Source organism: Poecilia reticulata, linkage group LG1 (assembly GCF_000633615.1).
Source record: "Poecilia reticulata strain Guanapo linkage group LG1, Guppy_female_1.0+MT, whole genome shotgun sequence".
Classification (NCBI taxonomy): Eukaryota; Metazoa; Chordata; class Actinopteri; order Cyprinodontiformes; family Poeciliidae; genus Poecilia; species Poecilia reticulata.
This window is the reverse complement of record NC_024331.1, coordinates 25927829-25949056: the sequence shown is the minus strand read 5'-3', so window position 1 is coordinate 25949056 and position 21228 is coordinate 25927829. Positions and strand designations below refer to the sequence as shown.

The 21228-nt window shown below is 38.8% G+C and overlaps 1 protein-coding gene and 2 long non-coding RNA genes across 3 annotated transcripts; 2 read left to right on the top strand and 1 right to left on the bottom strand.

Moving 5' to 3' along the window:
* The first annotated feature begins 820 nt into the window (after positions 1-820).
* On the top strand, positions 821-18212 carry pex6 (peroxisomal biogenesis factor 6). The gene is made up of 18 exons (XM_008417477.1): positions 821-1384; positions 2493-3113; positions 4400-4566; positions 4740-4823; positions 6963-7062; positions 7992-8125; positions 9633-9738; positions 10544-10746; positions 12817-13003; positions 13322-13398; positions 14301-14418; positions 14943-15148; positions 15245-15306; positions 16312-16420; positions 16510-16626; positions 17038-17115; positions 17550-17689; positions 17922-18212. The coding sequence occupies exons 1-18, from the start codon at positions 857-859 to the stop codon at positions 18056-18058; spliced, it is 3174 nt and encodes a 1057-aa protein (XP_008415699.1). The 5' UTR covers positions 821-856; the 3' UTR covers positions 18059-18212.
* LOC103469659 (uncharacterized) lies at positions 3357-21222 on the bottom strand. Its single transcript, XR_534387.2, has 4 exons — positions 21101-21222; positions 11604-11608; positions 7048-7053; positions 3357-3367 (listed from the first exon to the last, which is right to left on the bottom strand). It is a non-coding gene; the product is annotated as an uncharacterized LOC103469659 (long non-coding RNA).
* Positions 19223-21092, top strand: LOC103469655 (uncharacterized). The gene is made up of 2 exons (XR_534386.1): positions 19223-20546; positions 20808-21092. It is a non-coding gene; the product is annotated as an uncharacterized LOC103469655 (long non-coding RNA).
* Positions 21223-21228: the final 6 nt, after the last annotated feature.

The following is a 21228-nucleotide window of genomic DNA, read 5'->3' as shown; positions in this document are numbered from 1 at the left end:
TTTGTTTAGAGACTTCATAATTAATTGTAATTGTTTCTCTTGTGTTTATTAATTTGGGATAAATTCATCATGAGAAGAATTTAATAAACATTTAACATTTCCTTTGTTAAATGTTTATTATAACTTAGTGTTCTTACATTATAATGCTATTATCATTATGTTACTTGAAAATGTTCTCAAAACAACAATGTTATTTATCATAATGACTTCTGGGACAATTTATTATCCAGCAAAATGTTTTGACAGGTCCATTCTCAACTGTGAACCACAATAATGAGTTAGATGAATCTTTAATATTAATTGACTTTGCAATGAGAAGTGGCAATAGTTGGACCAACAACTCTTGTCCCACAAAAAGTACATCACAAATATCTTCATGAGATTCTGTTAATGTTTGTGTTTAATCCTGATGCATTCAAGTTTTAAAAATTACTTGACACAAATAAATAAAATGTTTTCTTCAGTTTCAAAATACTTTTTTTCAGATTTTATTTTTTCTGTTTCAAAATTACTTTTCAGTTTCAAACTTCAAAAGTTTTTATTTTTTAAACAGACTATTACCCAAATTTCTTTTGACATAAATTCACCTATTTTCAGAATTGACTTAACAGAAGCGAAGATTAGAATAAATGAAAATAACATTTTTCGGTTGCACAATAAATTTATTATTGAAATCTTTTTTTCTCTTTTCAAAATTATTTTTTTGTTTGAATTTTTTTTTATTCGTTTCAATTTTTTCCCCAACAAACTCTATGGTCCTACCTGCATACATTTTCGCGTGGTGTTCCCCTTCCGGTCCACTAGGTGGCGCTACCGACACATGTAGGCAACTATTAAGCGGTGAGGAAAGTCCAACATGGCGGCGCAGGTTCAGTTGAGTTGTTTGGAGAATTTTCCCGAACACATTAGTCCTCTGGATGTTCTGGCCCTGGAACCTGACCTGGAATCTGTTTTCCAATATGACACCAACCAGCCGATCGTCCTCTTCACACCGAACCGGCCTCAGCTCTGTGACAGGACGGGCATTTTACTGCAAGTTCACCCGACCACCATGGAGGAGATTAGCAGCGCCGGGGGCAGAAGCTGCCTAACTGCCGACAGCGACTCCGGACTACGTGTCCGCTTCTTCGCCAGCCAGTATTTCCTAAACCACTATCGGATCAAGCGGTGTTCATGCGCCGGAACTGTCAGGCCTCTGGAGCCGGTCAGTCTGGACAGGGTGGTGCTCGGAGCCCGCAGCAGGCAGAGCCTCCGCTGGGCTGGAGGGGAGCAGTTCACCGGTGGCCTGCTGGAGCTCTGTCACTTGGGCCAGGAGCCGCTGGCCCGTCAAGGAGACCCGCTTCTCTTGCCCCATCATCCGCTGTTTGGAGACGACATGGGGCAGGTGAGACTCTGAATTGATCATTACTTAGCTAAATAACCCAAAAGAAAACAACTTTAGCACATTTATATTCATGTTGTTGGCCTAATAACGACTGACATAAGTTTGTTTTTCCTCTTGGTGAGGGTTTTAACCTAAATCAATAAGTTTTTTAACCTAAACTGTTTGGACCTACGGGCTTTTTCACAAACATCCACACCTTCATTCATTCCCCAAGTTACAAATGCAAAACTTCGGTGTTTTATAGGGTCTCCTGTGATGTGCCAAACACAAAATACCGCATCATGTTGAAGTGGAAGAAAAACAATGAATGACATTACATTTTTAAGACGTTAATAAATGTAACCTACATTTGTATTTAGGCTCCTTTATTCGTCCATGCAATCTCTAGTCTGTAGCATTTATCCTCGCAAAGTTAAATTTATTTCCTCCATGATATCCTTTTTATTATTCATTAAGCGCCATCTTATTCACTGTTTTCAGGATCATCTTCTGTTATGCAATAGTGTTTATCTAACACATGTAGCTGGAGTAAAATACACAATTTCTGGTTGTAAAGTGACAGAATGTGGTGTTTGTGTGAAATGTACGACAGCAGATAAATGCATTGGCCCTAACAAATTTAGAGAATTTCTGAAAATTCTCTCGTTTCTGCCAAAAAATTTGAAAATTGAGATTAAGCTCAGAAATTTTCTATAAAAAACGTGAACATTTTTTAACTCCATAAGTCAAAAAATTTGCTACAAAAAAATCTTGAAATTTTGAGGTTAATCTAAGACATTTTCTAGAAAAAACATGAAACTTTCTGAGTACCAAAATGTAAGATTTTTGACTTTTGAAACTCAAAGTTTACAAAAGTCAAAAATGTTCGACTTAACAAGCACAGAATGTTTCTGGGACTAAATTTAAAAATCCAGAAATGTTGAGATTAATCTCAGACATTTTCTAGGAAACGAAAATTCTGAGATTAATCTCAATGTTTCTGGGGAACATTTTGGTAGAAATTTACTCCTTTTATGTTTGCAACTGCCCTAATATGCCATTGTATTGGTAAACCATATTGCAGTGTTTCACTCATCTGAAGTATTTCCTGCTTTCCGTGTTTTGCAAGGTGCAACAGCGCCTCCTGGAGCTCCTGGTGCTGGAATGCAGTCCAGTGAAGCAGGGGAGGATCACGGCCAACACCTCTCTGGTCCTGACCGACTACTGGGACTGCGCAGACCCTCCAGGCCCGTCGTTGCCCTGCAGATCTCTCGGACTGAGCGTGTCAGACTTTGCTCATTACGCCGACAGCCTTGGCGGGTCTCGGTCTCTCCTGGACAGCTGGAGTAGTCTTGGCTCTGAGCTGCCAGACGTCCTGCAGGCCCTGGAGTGCAGGTTAGACGTGCGCGTGGTGGACACTCACCGATGGTGCAGGGTCAAAGGCCAGCAAGGATCATTTGTGGACACAGACAACTGTGTGTTCCTGAGCAAGCAGCTGCTTCGGAGGCTGGGGCTGTTCAACCATGAGTGGGTGAGGTTGTCCAGGACTGTGGGGGGCGGCAGAGGGCCGGGGGAAGAGGTCGATGTCAGAGCTCCCCCCTGCAGAGAGCGCCAGGTCTCTGCAGTAGTGGTGGATCTGAGTCCAGAACTGATGATCCACGACGATGTAGGTTTCATCTCAGCGACTCTGTGGTTCAACATGACTGAAGGAGAAACGCTTCCCGTGAAGAGCTGCACGCTGAGGATGAAGGTGCTGCAGTACATTTAAAACACACTTTAAGCTGCTCAGTAAGGATACGTTCACACTGCATGTCTTAATTCTGAAAGCAAACGTTTCTTATGTGGTCATTCATGCTAATAATTAACCCCGACCACAACGAGACTTCGGCCTGAACGGTTTACGTTCCCAAAGCACCGAATGCGCAGAAGAATAATGTTGACGTCACATAACAGCACACCGTTTACAGAAGATGAATGACGCCATGTTTAACAGTGACAGAAAAGCTCCACTTTTGTTTTAGCATTAAAAAGCTGCAGCAGCCAAAGAGTTGTCAGCATAAGCAGTGTAAATGTTCCTGGAGCTTCTTCAACAAGCTAAATAATCAGCCAAGTATGAAATTTGATCCAAAGACACAAAAAACTTTGGTGTTTAAAATAAAAAGGTAAAATCATTGCGTCAAGACAGAAATCTTAAAAACAGCTCAACAAAATATAACTGGCAGAAACGGGAGCGGTGGTTGTGAGTAAAACCATAAGATATTAACTTCAGAAAATTGCTGTTATGTCCAGAAAGACCCAATTTGAACTTTTAAATAACAAGATCCCAGTGTGGTAAAGAGAAACATCATACACCAGGAGTTTCTCAACTTCAACACACTGGAGCCAAATATTGAAATCCTTAGCAGGACTCTGGAGAACTTGACTGCTTACTAAGGAGGTAATTAAGTGATTTAATTCAGGTGGGTTGGACCTAAAAGTTGACAGGACAGTAGACTTTGGGGACCTCATCAGCTGTGACTGAATAGATAAAAATAATTCAGGGATTGAAAAAAATAAAATTATGTTTGTGTGTCCTTAAAATGTCTAAAATTAATAAAAAAGAATAAACTGGCCTTAAATACATTAACCACAGCTCTTAAATTTTGTTGTTTATTTTATATTTTCGTGGCACATTCTTTGGCAAAAGTTTGAGTCACACACATACATTATTATTACATTCTGTGAGGCTACCGCTAACTAGCTGCTAATAAACACTCGCTAGCTAGCAAGCTTGCTTTTTTTTGCATCAATCATCAGTAAATATAAATTCGTCACTAGCACACTTCTGTTACTAATCCATACAAAGGCAAAACACTTTGAAAGCTATAAAACATGCTATTTTCTCATGTATATTTATGTCGTGATTCAGATCTTAAATTTGATTAATAGCGGTTTTAAAAAGTCTTAAGGCCATTATGCAGATACCCTGACTAAACATTCAGTCGTGTCTCATTCAGATCTTTGTTTGATGAGCTGCTCTTTGCTCTGTTGCATCAGAGGTGGAAATCGGCTCTTGAAGATCTCCGGCAGCGCTCTGACAGTTACTGCCGCTCAGCTTCTCTGCCGTTTGCCACCGAGCTTCACATCCAGCCGGTCAGCTCTCCGCAGCACAGCAACCTCAGCTTCCCCGACAACCTGCTGGCCGAGCATTTCGCCACTCCACGGTGGGTTACTGCAGGTCTGCCAGTCCAAATGCCTCCGCTTAATGTAATCTGATTAACTGTACGGGAAAGAAGCAGGAAGGCATTTTCAACAGAAACGACTTCACTGTGAAGCAGAAAGTTCTCTGCCATACGCTGTTTCTTTTCTCTAAACAGTTTGTTGTGACGTTTCACAGCGTGATTTCACAGGGAGACATCCTGACAGTTCCTGCTAGAAACCATCCAGACCTGCTGGAAAACAATGCAGAGGGGATTCGCAGGTACAGCGCACCTGTCTGCATGCTTACAATTATGGCAAAAAAAGAGAGGAAAAAAAACACACACTTTCAGACAAAAAATATAAAGCTATCAGGTCTTTACCAGGTTCATTCAGTTAAATCGGACCTCAAGTTCACAAAACACACATAACAGATTCCACCTGGACTTTTATCACAATATTTTATGGTACTATTATGATAACAATAAAAACGATGACTGAAAAAAACAATTATTATGTAACTGTATGCCTATGATTGCATCTCAAAGCATTCATTGCCCCACAAACACAAATATTGTTCTTGTAAAGTTAAAGAACTCACTTAAAGAAATGTGATTTATATCACTAAGCTGCACAAAGTAACTACATTTAATCATATTTTTGAATTTAGTGGTGTATTTTGATGAACAGTGGAGAAAATGGTAAAAATAAAATTTACAGTAATAATAATAACGCACCATTAATTTACATTTATTGAGACAACAACCAAAATTCTTAAGAAATTTTTCACAATATACGATACAATAAATGTAATTGTGGGCCATTATGAAGCTCAAGATGTAAAACTCGTGTACATAAATGACATTTCAACACTGTGTTGCCTAGCAACAACTCTGAAACTTAAAAGATCTGGAGGAAATCCAGATCTGCATCAAAGTCACGGCTGCAGAGTTTGGTAACCTGGTCAAGAGTCACAGGAAACGCCTGACCTCTGGAATTGTGAACAAATGTTTCCGTTCCAAATATTAGCTAATGTAAATTCAGCTCAGTCAGATGCAATTTTGCAGTAATAAGTTGTGTTGACATGTTCTCATGATTACAACCTTTTTGTAGCATCTGTGCAAACAGTATGCTATATTTCTAACTAAAAAATGGATCATGACCAACAAGGTCAATGGACTAGCTCTCAGAAGTCTAGATACGACTCAGGAAGGAGTAGACAGACTAGAAGTTGCAGATGTGAGTGCCTTGTATTCACAGTGATTAATTATTTACATTGCAATAAGGAAAAAAACCAGAAACATTCAAATGGCCATATTAAAATAAAAGGAAATACACAAAGAATGAAATATTAAATCAAAAGAAAACAAATCAGCTCCACAGTTCCAGCAACAAGCCACACTATTCAGTTCATACACCCCCCCTGAACTGGGGCGGTTCAACAGGATCAGGTGAGTTGATCCTGTTGATCAACTCACCTGATCAACAGGATCATATACTTGCTGAACTGCAGCAAGTATATGAACTTGCTGCAGTTCATATACTGACAAAAGTCAGATCAGAGTGGGAACAGTTTTGTTCATGGGCTGCAGGAAGTCTCCCACCAGCCTGGTGGGGAAACCAAATCTTAACACACCACAGGTGAAATCCTTTTAGGCTCTTGAACCTGATTCTTCAGCTCGCCATCGAACCTGGCCAATTCCGCAGTTCATAAGGCATACAATCGGTTTTGTTTCCCTTATCCCTTAGCTCACAACCGGAGACTCCTGCAGTTCCGCTCTCCCAAACCCGTTCTAATCCTCCATGCTTTTCACTCCAGCTAATATACCCAGCAAATTAGCTACGGTGGTACATGTGACTCAGACGCTCAGCAATGATTGGCTGCTTAGTAAATCTCGCGAGAATTGCAGTTATATAATCAAACTATCGCGAGATTTCGGAGGGCAGTAGTAGCGAACCAGAAAATGGAACTCAACATTTCACTTGGGTTACACCTTCAAACAAATCACCAGCTGTTTTTCCGTTGCAAACGTGCACAAAACTTTGTCTTCCACTAATGTCGAAAAAACACAATTTTACCATCAGCATGTTCGCATTAAATAAGAAACATAAATAAAATCACACATGAATGAGCTTGTTCATGCAATAATACCGTGCCGCAACATGGTCCGCCAACCACTTCCTGTTGTTTTTGTCTTCGCGGTTTGCACCAGTGGTAACATCCAATTTTGATGCAAGCAAAAGAAAACCCCCAAAACATTCTAGCACCAAAACTTTTTAGCCAAAAAAAAGAAAGTGTTTTCTTTCGAAAATGTTGTTTCCTTTAAGCAAATTTATTTTCCAAATGTCAAATTGTTGATGGAAACACAGCTACTATAGTGAAGTCTTTTTCTGACCGTCTTTGTGTTTTGACCTCTGCCAGGTGTCCGGTTCTGTACTTTAAAGTTCAGAACGTTCTTCCATCTGCTAACGGAGGAGGAGAAGCTCTTCTGGCTGATGAGGCTCACACCTCCCTCTACATGGTGAACATCTGCTTCTGTTTAGCGCCTGAACACAGAAATGATATCATGGCTCCAAGACCAGCATTAGCAAACCCACAGAAAATGCTGCAAGATAGTTGAAAAAACATCGACTGTTAGAATGTTTTTTTCCTCACTTTTATTCACAGTTCAATCATTTTTGACATTTGTTTAGCATGTATGCTGCCTCTTACTTTCTAACGTTAGCTGGTCAGGAGTTCTTATATTGTCCTCCACTGTGGAGAACAATGCTGGTCGGTTCCTTTGATCTTTTCTAAACTTTTTATTTCTCGCTTGCTTTGCTAGCTTGAGGAGCAAAGTAGCTTGATAAATGTGACTGGAAGCCAATGAGAAAGATGAGTATGGGAAATGACATCTTAAGTGATTTTAACTGGTATTTTATAATAATGATTGAAAAACTGATTAATAAATACGTTAAAATTTAGGATTAAGATGTTTTTATTTACTTTGAAAAAATGCTCCTCTCTAACGCTGCAAAATCTTATCAAGTATTTTTGGTCTAGTTTCTGTTGCATATATCTTAATTAAATTACAAGTAACTTTTCAGTAAGAGACAGGAGCTTATTTTATGTCAATAATTCCATAATGTTGAAAAAGTGCTTGTTTCATTGGATTATCATTTTATAAGTGAAATAATCTGCCAGTGAAACTAGTACTATTTAATCAACATAAAGGAATTATTGCCTTAAAACAAGCTGCTATATTTTGCTGAAAAGTTACTTGTGACGTAGCTTTCTCTTATTTTGATACTTGCACTAGACCAAATATATTTGGTAAGATTTTGTGTTTTTCCTTGCAAACATTTAGTTGGCATCTATACCTCCTATTGAAGCAAAGTCTGAAACTGTATTTTGAAAATGATCATTCATTTGGTGTCAGTGGTAATGAATATGCTTTAAATGCATTAATAGGGAACGTTCACCAACAGCCCTGTTCCCTGCTGCTGTGTGGATGAAGAGTCTCTGTGGAGCAGCCTGACTCCTTCTGGCCTCAACAAGACCGTCGACCTCCTCAGCGACCTCATCCTGCCTCACCTGCAGCACAGGTAACTTACTTCCCTGCTGTAACCTCACTGCCTCTTATTGACCTTTTGCGCGTGACGTCACGCTCTCAAAAACTCCGCCTACTCCGCCTTGTCAAAACAACCAATGCGCTCCTGCTGTAACCCAATATCGCTTCTGTTTAGTTGATTTCACTTTAAAAATGGGCACAGGATGCTGCGCGGTCAAACAGAGAAGGATAAATATCTAACTTGTTGTTTTATTTTCTAACTTTTAATGAGGAAAGATGCAGCGGCGACGGATAGCAGCTGTCAATTATAACGACTTGCAGCTGTTAATAATAAATGTCAGCCCTTGGATCGCGGATTTGTAGCGAACATTTTTTACAAGGTAAGAAGACTAACGCATACTTTATAAGTAAGTATGAGTAGAAAGATATCAAATATCGCATTATGGAGAAGGTACGAATCTAACCGTTGGTAACCATGGAAACGGTTCCGCACCGTCATGTAGCCTAGCATGAATGGAAAAAAACTGGTTCGCATCTCGGTCTTTAGTACGTTTTTAATGCTGCTCCGGTGTAAAGGGGAGACGCTGTTTATGACATCGTGATAAAAATCATGTGGTGTGAATTCAGGCAAAGTCAGTAATTTGATCAACTCTTCAGGAGGGAGGAGGTACGGGTCGGTTTCTAAGCTAGCTGTTTCGAAATACCGCCGTCTATGAGCCCCAACCAGGTGTGTTACATTCATAGACAGATTTGCTTGACTGGATCAAGAAGAAACCAGAATAAACTGGTAAAAACGACTTTGGAAAACCATTTCGGTCGCTCAGTTCGGTCTCTCACTTCCGACGTCCATCATGGCGCCTGCCTGGAATGATTTAGTGATGTAGTTGCAAAGGGTCAAAAGTGCTTGATTTCTGTTTAAATCCTTGAAAGTGCTTGATTTCTGTTTAAATCCTTGAAAGTGCTTGATTTCTGTTTAAATCCTTGAAAGTGCTTGATGATCAAACTACACAGTTTTGTAATAAAGTGAAATCTAACATTTGTTTAAAAGCCTACATTTGGAAAACATTTACAGTTGAAACGAGACATTTAAAAATATGAATGTTTGAAGTTAGTCGGTTAGAATTATGTCCTTTAAAATTTCTATTTGCTGAGTGTCGGAAAACTTTTTTTTAGTTTTGTTGCAACTTTCTCAAACCTGTTAGGTCTATAGGGTTGTGTGTAAGAGACCAAATTGAATGAAAACATAAACTTTTGTTAGATTTTAGTTTTCTTTGTCCTTACTGTATAATAAAGACCCCAATCACAACACATTATTAACAGTAATAAATTATATCATATATTATTGAAATGAAGCTGTCCTTTTTTTTTTAGTTCATTTGTGTTGTTTGCAGGTGTGCTAGAAAAGTTTACCTTGAAAATGCTTAAAAAGTGCTTGAATTTGAATGTGGGAATAGTGTATGAACTATGTAAGTAATAAGACTTTTGTATTTGTCAGCTCTTTAGGAGGAATTAAGTCTAATTAGTGTTGTGTTTGGTTATAGAGAGTCTCTGTCTGCTTGCACCGTCCTCCTCCACGGTCCTGCAGGCAGCGGAAAGATAACTGTGGTCAGAGCGGCGAGTCGCAGACTCAACCTCCACCTGCTGAAGGTGCAGTTTAATGTCTAATTTCATTATTCGTTTTTACAGAAATTACAAATAAGTTACAGATTTTGTTGGGCTACCTTGGAAATTATTGCAAGGATTATTTCTAGATTTATTCTCATCTGCAAAAAGATGAGAATAAAAGAACAACAAGCAGATTCGACACAAACATATATTTTTTTATTCTTTAAGGAACTTAAATAACTTGATCAGATTAATGTCGGACTGTAAATTGACATCAAGTAAGGCTGAGGAAGTAGTGTAGTAAGAAATAATTTTGATTTTTAATTCAAAACATATCAATATTTAACAAAACTGCAGGTGTGTCTGTGTCTGGTGAATTTTTGGTTAAAACATGTTTGTTTTTCATTCAGTGGGTAGAAAATCCAGAAATTTTACTCAATTAATAGCAGAGATACTTCATAAAAAAAATTATTCAAATAAAAGTAAAAAGTACTACATAATAAAAATACTCAAAAGTAATTTTAAATATAACTTGTAACAAGCCCAACTCTGCACGTTTTTGTCCAGTTCTTCAGAAAATGTTCAATATACTCACAATTAGAAACATAAAGAGAACAAATGTGTTTATTTCTAATGAAATGAAATAAAAAAACATGTAAAATGTCAACAGAAAAATATATTTTTTAAAAATATAGTTTTTACTGATGTCAGTTTTTACTCTTTACAAATTACATCTGTTGTTTCTGTGTGAATTTATGCAAAACTAAATTGTAGCGTGGGTGTGTTCTGCTGCTTAAAGAAGTCATTTGCTGTGTATGTGTGTGTCTGTGTGTGCGTGTGTGTGTAGGTGAACTGTGTGACTGTGTGTGCAGACACTCCTGCAGCTGCAGAAGTGAAGCTGTCGTCGGTGTTCCAGCGAGCCAACGCGCTCCAGCCGTGCGTCCTGCTGCTCAGAAACCTGCAGCTCCTGCTTAAAACTCCAGGATCTGCTGAAGATGATGGCCGGGTCCAGGCGGTTCTGTGCCAGCTGCTCGGCAGCGCCCCCGCCAGGTCAGTGGCTTAAACATGATGATTTAATTGGAAGAGAAAAAAAACAAAAAAAAATACATCCAGGAGGTCTACTATCATCTACAGGTGCATGACAGTAAGTTGGAATATCAATAGAAAGTTTATTTATTTTATTAAACCTGCTCAGAAAGTGAAACCATTGCTTTGCTACATTACGTGCAAATTGATATGTTTAATATAAGCATTATATAATATAAGTATGAACATCTGATCATTAAAATTTTTATGGTGCTTCAAAAAATTACAGAAGACTAATAGCATTTTAAGTGGATGAAATGTAGGTATGGCTGGACAATAAATCAATAATATATATCGCTAAAGGTGCATGATCAGTATCCATCGGTAATATGTCTGATAGAATAATCAATAATTTAACTGAACTTTGATCCAGAATCCCACAGCATTCTGGGAAATGTAGGCAGAGGAGAAAGGCTTTAACAGCTCCAGCTACTCACTAAGCAAAGTTTGATGGCATCAACTATAGCTGTGTCCGAATTCAGGGTCTGTATCCTTCGAAGGACGGATTTGTAGGCCGATTACGTCATAGCGTGGCGACAAGGCATGTCCAAATTCAAAGACTCCTTCAAATGCATCCTTCAAATGCGTCCTTCTTTTCCCCAGATTTGAAGGATGGGTCCAGTGTATCCTTCACGGCCCACGATATCCCATAATTCATTGCGGGTTCCAACAGAGCGTTCAGGCAGAGCGTCAATGGCGGTGAATAGCGACAAATTATTTAGCTACATAACACTTTAAATGACACAACGTGATTTGGTATAACGTTTTTAGGCGAGAATGTAAGTGTGTAAATCTAAAATATCTGCTCGGTTCATCAAAACATCACCTAATTGCAATATTGCTCTGACATTTTCGGTCCCGTCTGCTACCGCTGCGTTAACAGCCAGCTCCCCCCCGCCAGCTGTCAGCTGGCCGGGCGCTCCGGGTTCGGTACACCGAGATAAAACGCCTAACTCCTGGCATATTGTTATAAAAACTCCTAGTAGTTTCCCCCAATGAGTGGGAGTTTAACACCGATATTAATCAGACAGATCTGGTTGAAAAATGTTCGGTTTATAACGTCGCCTATTTCAAAGCAGAGCACATCGGTTTGATTAATTAATTAAAGTTAAGCCTTCAAACATAATAGGTTTATTTAACCGTAATGTCCTATCTGCGATGTGAATAATTTGTATTTCTTGTAGAAAAGTGCAGTACACATTTGAACATTTTAGAATCAAACTAAGAAATTTCCTTTTTACTATGCAGCATCCTTTACTATAAAAGGTGAAGAATAATATAGAAATCAGTAATACATGACTGAAAAACAAACTTCGGCTTCGTTGTTTGTTTGTATTTCCCCTCCGCTCTCTACTTCATGCTGTCATGGTTGCTAGGCAACATGAGTTACGCTGAGGTGGGGGCGGGGACAGTTGGTGAAGGCTAGACCTGTCCGAGTCCACAGATATTTTTCTTCCGGTTTTAGTTTATTCCCGGCTTTCGAAGGACCCGTCCTACGTAGACCAGTCCTTCGAAGGATGCAGACCCTGAATTCAGACACAGCTTATAACTCACTCACTCTTTGGTTGCCTAGCAACTCAGTCATTCTTTGGTTACCTAGCAACAACCTGTTGAGCAACTTGCACAGCAGCAGTTTAAGGTTTCACCTCTGTGCCTCATAACAACAAAGTTTGAAAACTGGATAAAACCAAAAAGGTAGCATTAAAGATATTTAAAACAAAAATCTAATCAATAATTATCAATGTCGACTCTTATATCGTGATACATTTTTCATCCATATCGTCCAGCCCTACTATATCCATTGAATCTGTACAAATGTTGATTGTTACAACCACAGACTTCATTGTGTTTTATTGTGATTTGATGTGATAGATAAGCACAATGTGGACTATAAACACTAATTGACTTTTGATTGCAATAAACCTCCAATTTTTTTAGCTGCATCCTTTTCTACAAATTATCTTTTGCAGTGATGCAGCCAGAGTTCAGGATGGACAGAGGTAATGTGTTGTTGTCTCTGTGTTTCTGTGTCAGTGTGGTAGTCGTGGCCACGGTTTGCAGAGCTCGGGATCTCTCCACCGGCGTCATGGGGGCATTTGTCCACCAGGTGGCGATGGAGAGCCCCACAGAGGAGCAGCGGCTCACCATGTTGGTAGGTCTGAGTCGAGAGCTTAGTCTGGGGAGAGACGCCAACCTGGAGCGACTGTCCAAGCTAACCGCAGTAAGCATTGATCTTTACGTCTTAAACCTGGCCTATGAATTATTTGGGTTTAATTCGATTTCTAAATTAAGGAGAGATAACTCTCTTTATGCTTTTTTATTTTATTTATTTATTTTATTTTTTGTAAATTGAAGTCTTTTCTGTGGCAGAGAAAGAGGCTGCTGGGAGCTGTAGTTTGTAGGGAAATGAAAACCTATACATAGATTTTCAAATGGCTTGAGAGGATAGTAGATTAACGTTAATAATTCTGGGTCCACAGTGGTCAGATTGCTCCAAACGCAAAGAGGGATTTCACTCTAGATTTTCTCATCTTTTCAGGGTTTTGTGCTGGGAGATCTGAGCGCTCTGCTGGCTGAAGCTGGAAGAGCTGCCTGCAGGAGGCTGATCCACATCTGGTGAGACTGAAGCCATGCGTCTAATGCACTCGGACTGCAACAATTGCCTTCCTGGAAACAGAAGAGAAGCATCTCTACATTTACAATCAGAGCTGGCGCTAATATTTATTTTATCAGGGAATTTTTGCAGCGTACTAAATAAAACTTTATGAATTACTACTTTCAAGATAAAAATAAATGACATAATGCATATTTATGGTTGCTAGATATGAGACTAAACTGGAAATAACCAAAAATAGATCAGAGTGCAACTCAAATATTCATATTATGCATACAGTTAAAGGTAAATGATAATGAATTATGTAAAATAACTTGGACAAATCCAAGCATTATCACAGGCATATAAATGGTGAAAAGTGCCTTAATTGCAATAAATGAATAACTTAATATAATTGTCATTAATTTTTTAAAACTGGAAATAATTCATTGAAAATAAAACAAATTTAATCAAGTAAATGTAATTACATTGATGTTTACAGTGCAAACATAGGTGCATATAATAGATTTATAATAAAATGATGAAATTAAAAGGACTCCCTGAAATCACCAAATATTAAAATTTATTCAGTGATTTTAAAGATTAAATTAACATCAGTTTCTGTTTAGATATTTGACTAGACATGAATGGATGTAGGGGGAAAAAATTGCCTTTAAAATGTGACAGAAACCTAAAATTATTCATGAAATGTAGATGAAAGATGTAAAGTACGGAGAATTTGTAACATTTGAGCAAATAGAATGAATTACGGCCTTTCAAGTCTTGATGACATAAAGTCACTGATGGTTTCTGAGAAACAGAAAATGTCCAAACCTCTGAATAATGCATTTTCATTGGCAGATTAAAGATCATAGATTTTATCTGATTTAGTTGGACGCTGTTCAAGGGTTTGTTGTTTCCACAGCGGTGGCCAGCTGCAGGAGGACTTGTGCTCCAGCGGAGTGACCATCATGAACCAGGACTTCTGCAGCGCCCTGGAGACGCTGCAAAGCGCCCAGTCTAAAGCCATCGGAGCCCCAAAGGTGACGCCGTCTGGCCCAGCAGAGCCGTCCTCGTTATTCTGGAGCCCGCTGAGCTTTAAGTCCTTCCAGCTTTTCCACAAATCTGTAAAATTCATACAAAATCAACAAATCTCCACATTGTTTTCTGACTTTACTGCAAATTTTCTCAAAATATTGCGTTTTAAGTGACTCCAGCCTCAGCCTTACTTGATGCCAAGTTATAATCCGTAACTGATGCGGCGAGTAACAAAAAGTCACACTTAACATCAATCATTAGCGCAAATATCGTAAAAATTCCTTTTAAACATTTCGAAGTTGTCACCACAAAATCTGTAATTTTGATTACAAAAACACAAATCAATCATAAAATCCTGGAGAAACAGCCATGTATTGATATTTCAACAGTTTAATTGTTTTATACATTCTGGCACAACCGCCCCTTTAAGAACGTTCAGATTTTTGATTTGGTCCAAAATGAGCTGAATGTGACACGGACTGTATAATCATTTTATTCATGTCGGCTGTTTGTAACTCTGAACGGACAGATCCCCAACGTGTGCTGGGAGGACGTTGGCGGGCTGGAGCATGTGAAGAGGGAAATCCTGGACACCGTGCAGCTTCCTCTGCAGCGTCCCGAGCTCCTGTCTTTGGGCCTGAACCGAACCGGAGTCCTGCTGTACGGACCGCCCGGGACGGGGAAGACCCTGCTGGCCAAGGCTGTGGCCACCGAGTGCTCCATGACCTTCCTCAGGTGGGTTTACCTCACGAACCAGGTGTGGACTTCCTCTTTTTATTTCTTTAAATGCTGTTTGATTGTTCCTAAAGCTGCGGTTCTTTTCTGTTTCAGTGTCAAAGGTCCAGAGCTCATCAACATGTATGTGGGTCAGAGTGAAGAAAACATCCGAGAAGGTTTGTGTCTCATCTGTTCCTGTCAATTAAATCAGTTATTTAAAATTAATTTCTATTTGATTTGATTTGTTTTTCTCTTTTTTCTCTTTCTACTGGTCTGGTCTCAATTAGTCGTCTTTTAAAGAACAATTTAGTTTACAGAGACTTTATATTTCATTTTATTTGTTTTATTGTTTATTTATTTTGAATATTTAAAATGTTATCCAATTCCAAAGTTAAACGTTCATTAAGATTTGAAGTTAACTGATCTTTTAGAATGTTTTTGCATTATTTTGCCATTATTACCATGATATTACTTGAAAATTGTCTCAAAACGGCAATATTATTGTTTACTGCAATGACTTCTGGGACAATTTATCGTCCAGCAAAATGGATCATCATGGCAGACCTAATCTCATCATTTGATCTAATCATGACTGTATTTTTTGTATTTATTGACGAAATTTGTATAGTTCTGTCATTTTAATCTTTGTTTATTTTTTCAAGACAAATAATTTATTATCCAGGAACGACAACAGAGTTTTGTGTAACTCTGCTGTATTTGCAAAAATGTTCATTAGTGTGCATTGTCCTTACCAACTAAATTACATTTAGACATTTAGCTTGGAAGATCTTGATGGTTAAAGGGATTATTTGTCTAGAAGGAAGAAATACTTATCTTCCATTTCAGTTGTTTTATGTGTCTTACCTATAAAATAAAAACAACCAAATGGCTGCCTTACTGCCGATTGTCCAGAAAGATACACAGCACACTTTGTTGTGCTGCATATCTTTTCTCAATGAGAGAAACAATCCAGGAAACATTGTCAGGCCCAAAGACTATTTTTATATCCAAATGTTTTGAAATGATTTATCTGCTTTGCATTTATTTGTTTCACATTTTAAAGACTTCTAAGTTGTCTGTCTGGATTATAAATATATTTAACTCTTAGTCACTGTTTTTGCTGTTTTATGTGATCTTGAGTTTTCATCCTTTGGTGTTTTTAATGTTTTGTTTGTGTTCAGTGTTCCACAAAGCGCGCTCGGCTGTTCCCTGTGTCGTCTTCTTTGACGAGCTGGACTCTCTGGCGCCCAACAGGGGGCGCAGTGGAGACTCTGGAGGAGTGATGGACAGGTAAGCGTTGACCTTTGACTTCAGTCGGGAATCTTTCTGGTGTTCTGCTTCATGACGTAAATAAATCTGCTCTTCTGTCCTCTGGTCAGAGTTGTGTCTCAGCTGCTGGCTGAACTGGACTCGCTGCAGTCGTCTGCTGGAGTTTTTGTGATCGGAGCCACAAACCGTCCGGATCTGCTGGACCAGTCGCTGCTCAGACCCGGAAGGTTAGAAATAAGCAAATAATGTTCACAATGACAAAACATATTGAGATTAACTGATTAATCAGTTATTGAAACAATCGTCAACTAATTCAGCAATCGATTAATCGCTAACTGGAATATGCACTCAAAAAAAGACATTTTGCTTAAAAAAAAAAACAATATTCAGAGCAGTAATTCAACTAAAACTGAGTTTGCATTTAAGATAAAAGCACTTGTGTTTAAAAATGTGGATGTTGCTAATGCTAATTCAGCTGACTGACATTGAGGTGATTTTTTTGTTTTTTTCATCAAAACTTCCACATTTTGTTGATCATAACTGTTTTTTTGTCAAAGCAATAAAAGGGCAAAACATCCAAGGGTGTGAATAGTTTTTTTCAGCAGAGATGAAGTATGAGCTTCTCTTGGACTCTGCAGGTTCGATAAGCTGGTGTATGTTGGGATCAATGAGGACCGGGCCTCCCAGCTGCAGGTTCTCCAGGCCATCCTCAGAAAGTAAGAACCGTCCTCTGGAGGCAAGAGGAAAATAAAATGTCTTTATCTGCAACATCAACTTATCTGTGCGGTATGATTAGGGCCATCGGAGATAAAAAAGAAGAAAAAAAGGAGCAAATTTCCACTGAAACATTTTGAGTTTCTGGAAACTCCAAAATTTTCATTTTTTTCTAAAAAGATTCTGAAATCAGTCAAAAAATGTTAGTTTTTTTTTTCAATCAAATTTTCAACTTTTTAAACTCAGAAATGTCCTTTCAATATGTTTTGGGGGGGGGTATGTACTCCTTTTTATTTTTTATGAGATTTATTATCATTGTACAGTAATTTCTCTACAACACAACTTTGTATTGGTGTTATTTTTGATGCTTTAAGCTAAAAAAAAAAAAAAAAAAACAGATTCCCAGTTTGAGTTAAAATGTCTTCACTGTTTTTAGGTTCCAGTTAGATCCGGCCGTGAATCTGCAGGATGTGGTGGATCGCTGCCCGACTCGCATGAGCGGCGCCGATCTGTACGCTCTGTGCTCAGACGCCATGACGGCGGCCATCAAGAGAAAAATCCAACAGATCAACGACGGTAAGAACAAAGAAATGGCTTTAAAATGTTCTGTAATCCAGTCTTTCATGGCATTTTTTTCAATTAAGAGGTACACCAACAACACTCCAGGTTTATTATGGAATTATTTATGTATTTTATTGGTTTCTTTACTTTCTCATGTCCACATTTTCTTTTCCTCGGCCCGCCTTTTGTTGGTCAACATCAGCAGTTAATCCCTAATAATCTGTAATCTGGCCATTCTGTCCTCCAGGTCTGGATTCAGAGGACTCTCCTGTCCTCCTCTGTGCAGAGGATTTCTCTTCTGCTCTGAAAAACTTTAGGCCTTCTGTTTCCGAAGCGGAGCTGCTGCGGTACCGAAGCATTCACCAGGAACTCTCTGGACAGTAGAAAACCTCTGTGAGGTTTCATCAGGTTTAGCTGCTAAATGTAACATTAAGATGACGTTTGAGTTCTGAGTTGGCGCTTTTCACCGTCATTATTTTTCTAACATGTAAATGACACGAAGAAAGAAGCACATGCTAATAAATCAGTGAAGACTTTATTTACTGTGGATATCTCTTTTTTCTTTTTATTTTCTAAATGACTTTGAAATGGTTACATTGAATAAGATTTCCACTAAAATTTCAAATTCAGAGAAATAAATACTTAATATTTTTGATACTAAAATTTGACCATTTTATTTTTTTTGAAGCGATGGGTTCGCCGTGTAAGTGTAAGGGGAAAAATAAGGGAAGGGAAAAAACACTGAATAAAAAGGCGCATGCACCCTTTTTTCCTCAGTCTGCTGTTAAATCAGACAAAACTCCACTTTTAGGTCAGTTATAATTACTAAAATTATTCCTAATTCCTAAATGTCACAGTAATTAAAGTTGTTTTAATTAATAATTTAAGCATCAGCGATTTGATCTTATATCATTTTCCATCCAGTATAAAAAATACTAGAGTAAAAATATTATATAGTTAGAAAGTTGCCTCCCTCTTAATACAGATTCACATGGCAGAAATGTTTTCTCTATGCTTCTTTTGAGTTAAATACAGTCCGAATTAGCTCATTTTTCAGATTACCACAATTGCATTGAGCCAGAGGTTCCCAAACTGTGGGGCGCGCCCCCTAATGGAGGCACCGTGCCATTGCAGTGGGGGCGTGGGAAGCCATCTTGATGAAAAAAACGCATGAACGCTGTATGCGCAGGGTTTTTACCTTAGAATGGCTAATTCTGTTATTCCTCAGTCAATTTGATACAGTAGGAGCTTCCACACTTCCCATATCTGTGTGTCCTGTCACTTTTATCAGCAGTTAAAACTGTTTAATCTGTTGTTAACATGTGGTAACCAGGGGTGAAAGTAATTTTAAATTCTTCGGGGTACTATGAAAAAAATATATATTTATATATTTTTATATATATATATATATTTGTTGCTACGCTGTTAATCTGTTGCTAAGAGATGATCGCGTTTTCTGGTAACCAAGTTCCACAAAGTTCCATAAAGTAAACATCTGAGAGAGAGCAGAAGAAATCCTGTTTTTTGAACAATAACAATTTTTGTTGCTAATCTGTTGCTAAGAGACGAGTGTGTTTACTGGTAACCAAGTGCCACGAAGTGAACTTCAGATTTTTACTTTTGCGAAATTTGCCAACGGTAAATATCTTGTATCTAATCAGATAAGCGTTATTTCGAAAGAGCTTTTGTTTTAGAAACTACTTATTAATTTAGTCTTTAGTCTTGTTTAGCACACTGAATGGAGGAAGTCAATGTAAGACGACATGCTAGTTATAGCCCACATGCCACTGGCTGCATTTAGGCTAATATTACCATTATTTGATCTTTATATTGCCTAATGTTTTGTGAAACCAAGTATAGGCTACAGAACAAAGACAGAAGTATTTACAGAAAGAGATGTTTAAGCAGAATCATTGCAAAGGCAGAAATGAGAAAAAAAACACCATTTATCTTAAACTCCTAGAACTGGTTTTAATTCTTGAGTTAAAGGAATTCTAGTAAAAAACAGAAACACCCGCTTTAAAAGCAGACTTCAAATGTTCCTCTCTGTGAGCACCCTATGTATCATCTGACATTCGGACAGGTTCAGATCTGATGTCACTTGCCTTGTTAAATTTCCTGTTCCCAAGTTCTCTGACGAGGCCCAGAAATTTGATAACAAGTCAGATTTCTAAGTTTTAAAATGTTATCAGAAAGGTGAGGCAGGTGGGAAGGAGCAATGGGGGAGGAAAACCCCTCTGAAAACCCCTCTTCCAAACAGATCACTTCCAAACAGTGATCTGTTTGGAAGAACGGGATGGCTCCAAACTTCAACCAGACTGGCCACGGATACTGACTCAAGAATGCAGCCACCAAAAGTCTCCTCCTCTCCATGGATGGCATCAAGCTGTACGCCAAGAGCGAGCGAGACATCGACTCACTGATCCGCACCACCAGGATCTGCAGCACTGACATTGGGATGTCATTCGGACTAGAGAAGTGTGGCGGATGATTACAAAGAGAGGGAAGGTCATCCACACAGAAGGGGTCTCACTCCCAGAAGGAACAAYAGCAGACATTGAGGACAGTTACAATTACCTGGGAATACCACAAGCAAATGGCAACCTCGATGAGGTCACAAGGAAAGGAGCCACAGCCAAATAATACCTCCAACGAATAAGGCAAGTCCTGAGAAGCCAGCTCAATGGCAAGAACAACATACGTGCGATAAACAGCTATGAGTTACCAGTAATCAGAGACCCTGCAGGAATAATCAGCTGGCCAAAGGAGGAGATGAAGACCACCGATGTTAAGACACTCKGAAACTACTGACCATGCATGGAGGGCTCCACCCCAAATCCAGCATTCTGACTAAACACGAGTCATAGGGAAGGTAAATAAGGCAGGTGATTCCTTGAATTTTCTAAATTGGGGGAACCAAGCCTTTTTGGAAATAAAGGCCCCTCTTAGAGGATTAAGAGGCAGAGCCAGGACAACAGGTGGGCTTAAATAGACAGAGGGTAATTAGGGAGACTAGACATATCTGGGAACAATCAAGACGGCACAGAGGCTCACAGGGGAAATCAGATCCTCACACTAGGGCTGTACGAACAATTAGCCCTCAGGTCTCTCTGACAAACTGTTCTACAAAAAGGAGCCATAATACTGGATGGATAATAAATGACTAAAACTATATGATCACATAAAAAGTTTAAATAAGATTCATAAATATATATGTATAGAAAACAAGAAAAATGGCAAAACAAACCCTAATTGATTTCTATTTGCTTTTTCTCTTTCCCTCTGTCTGAGCCTCGCGTGGTGCATCTGACCTCTGACCTCAACTCCTCAAACCTGTCCTCCCATGGACCAGATGATGTCCCTCCTACAAAACCAGCCGATGAAAATGATCGAGAAGATCTGGAGGATCAAGAAGACAGAAAAGACCTCCAGGGGACAACTGTCAGTCTCCTGTTGGGCATTTGGACTGAAAACTGTGTGAGACTGAGCTTTAACAACCTCCGCTGGTCTGCTGTCCAGTATCAACGTAGAGGAAGAAAAGCTAAACATGCTTC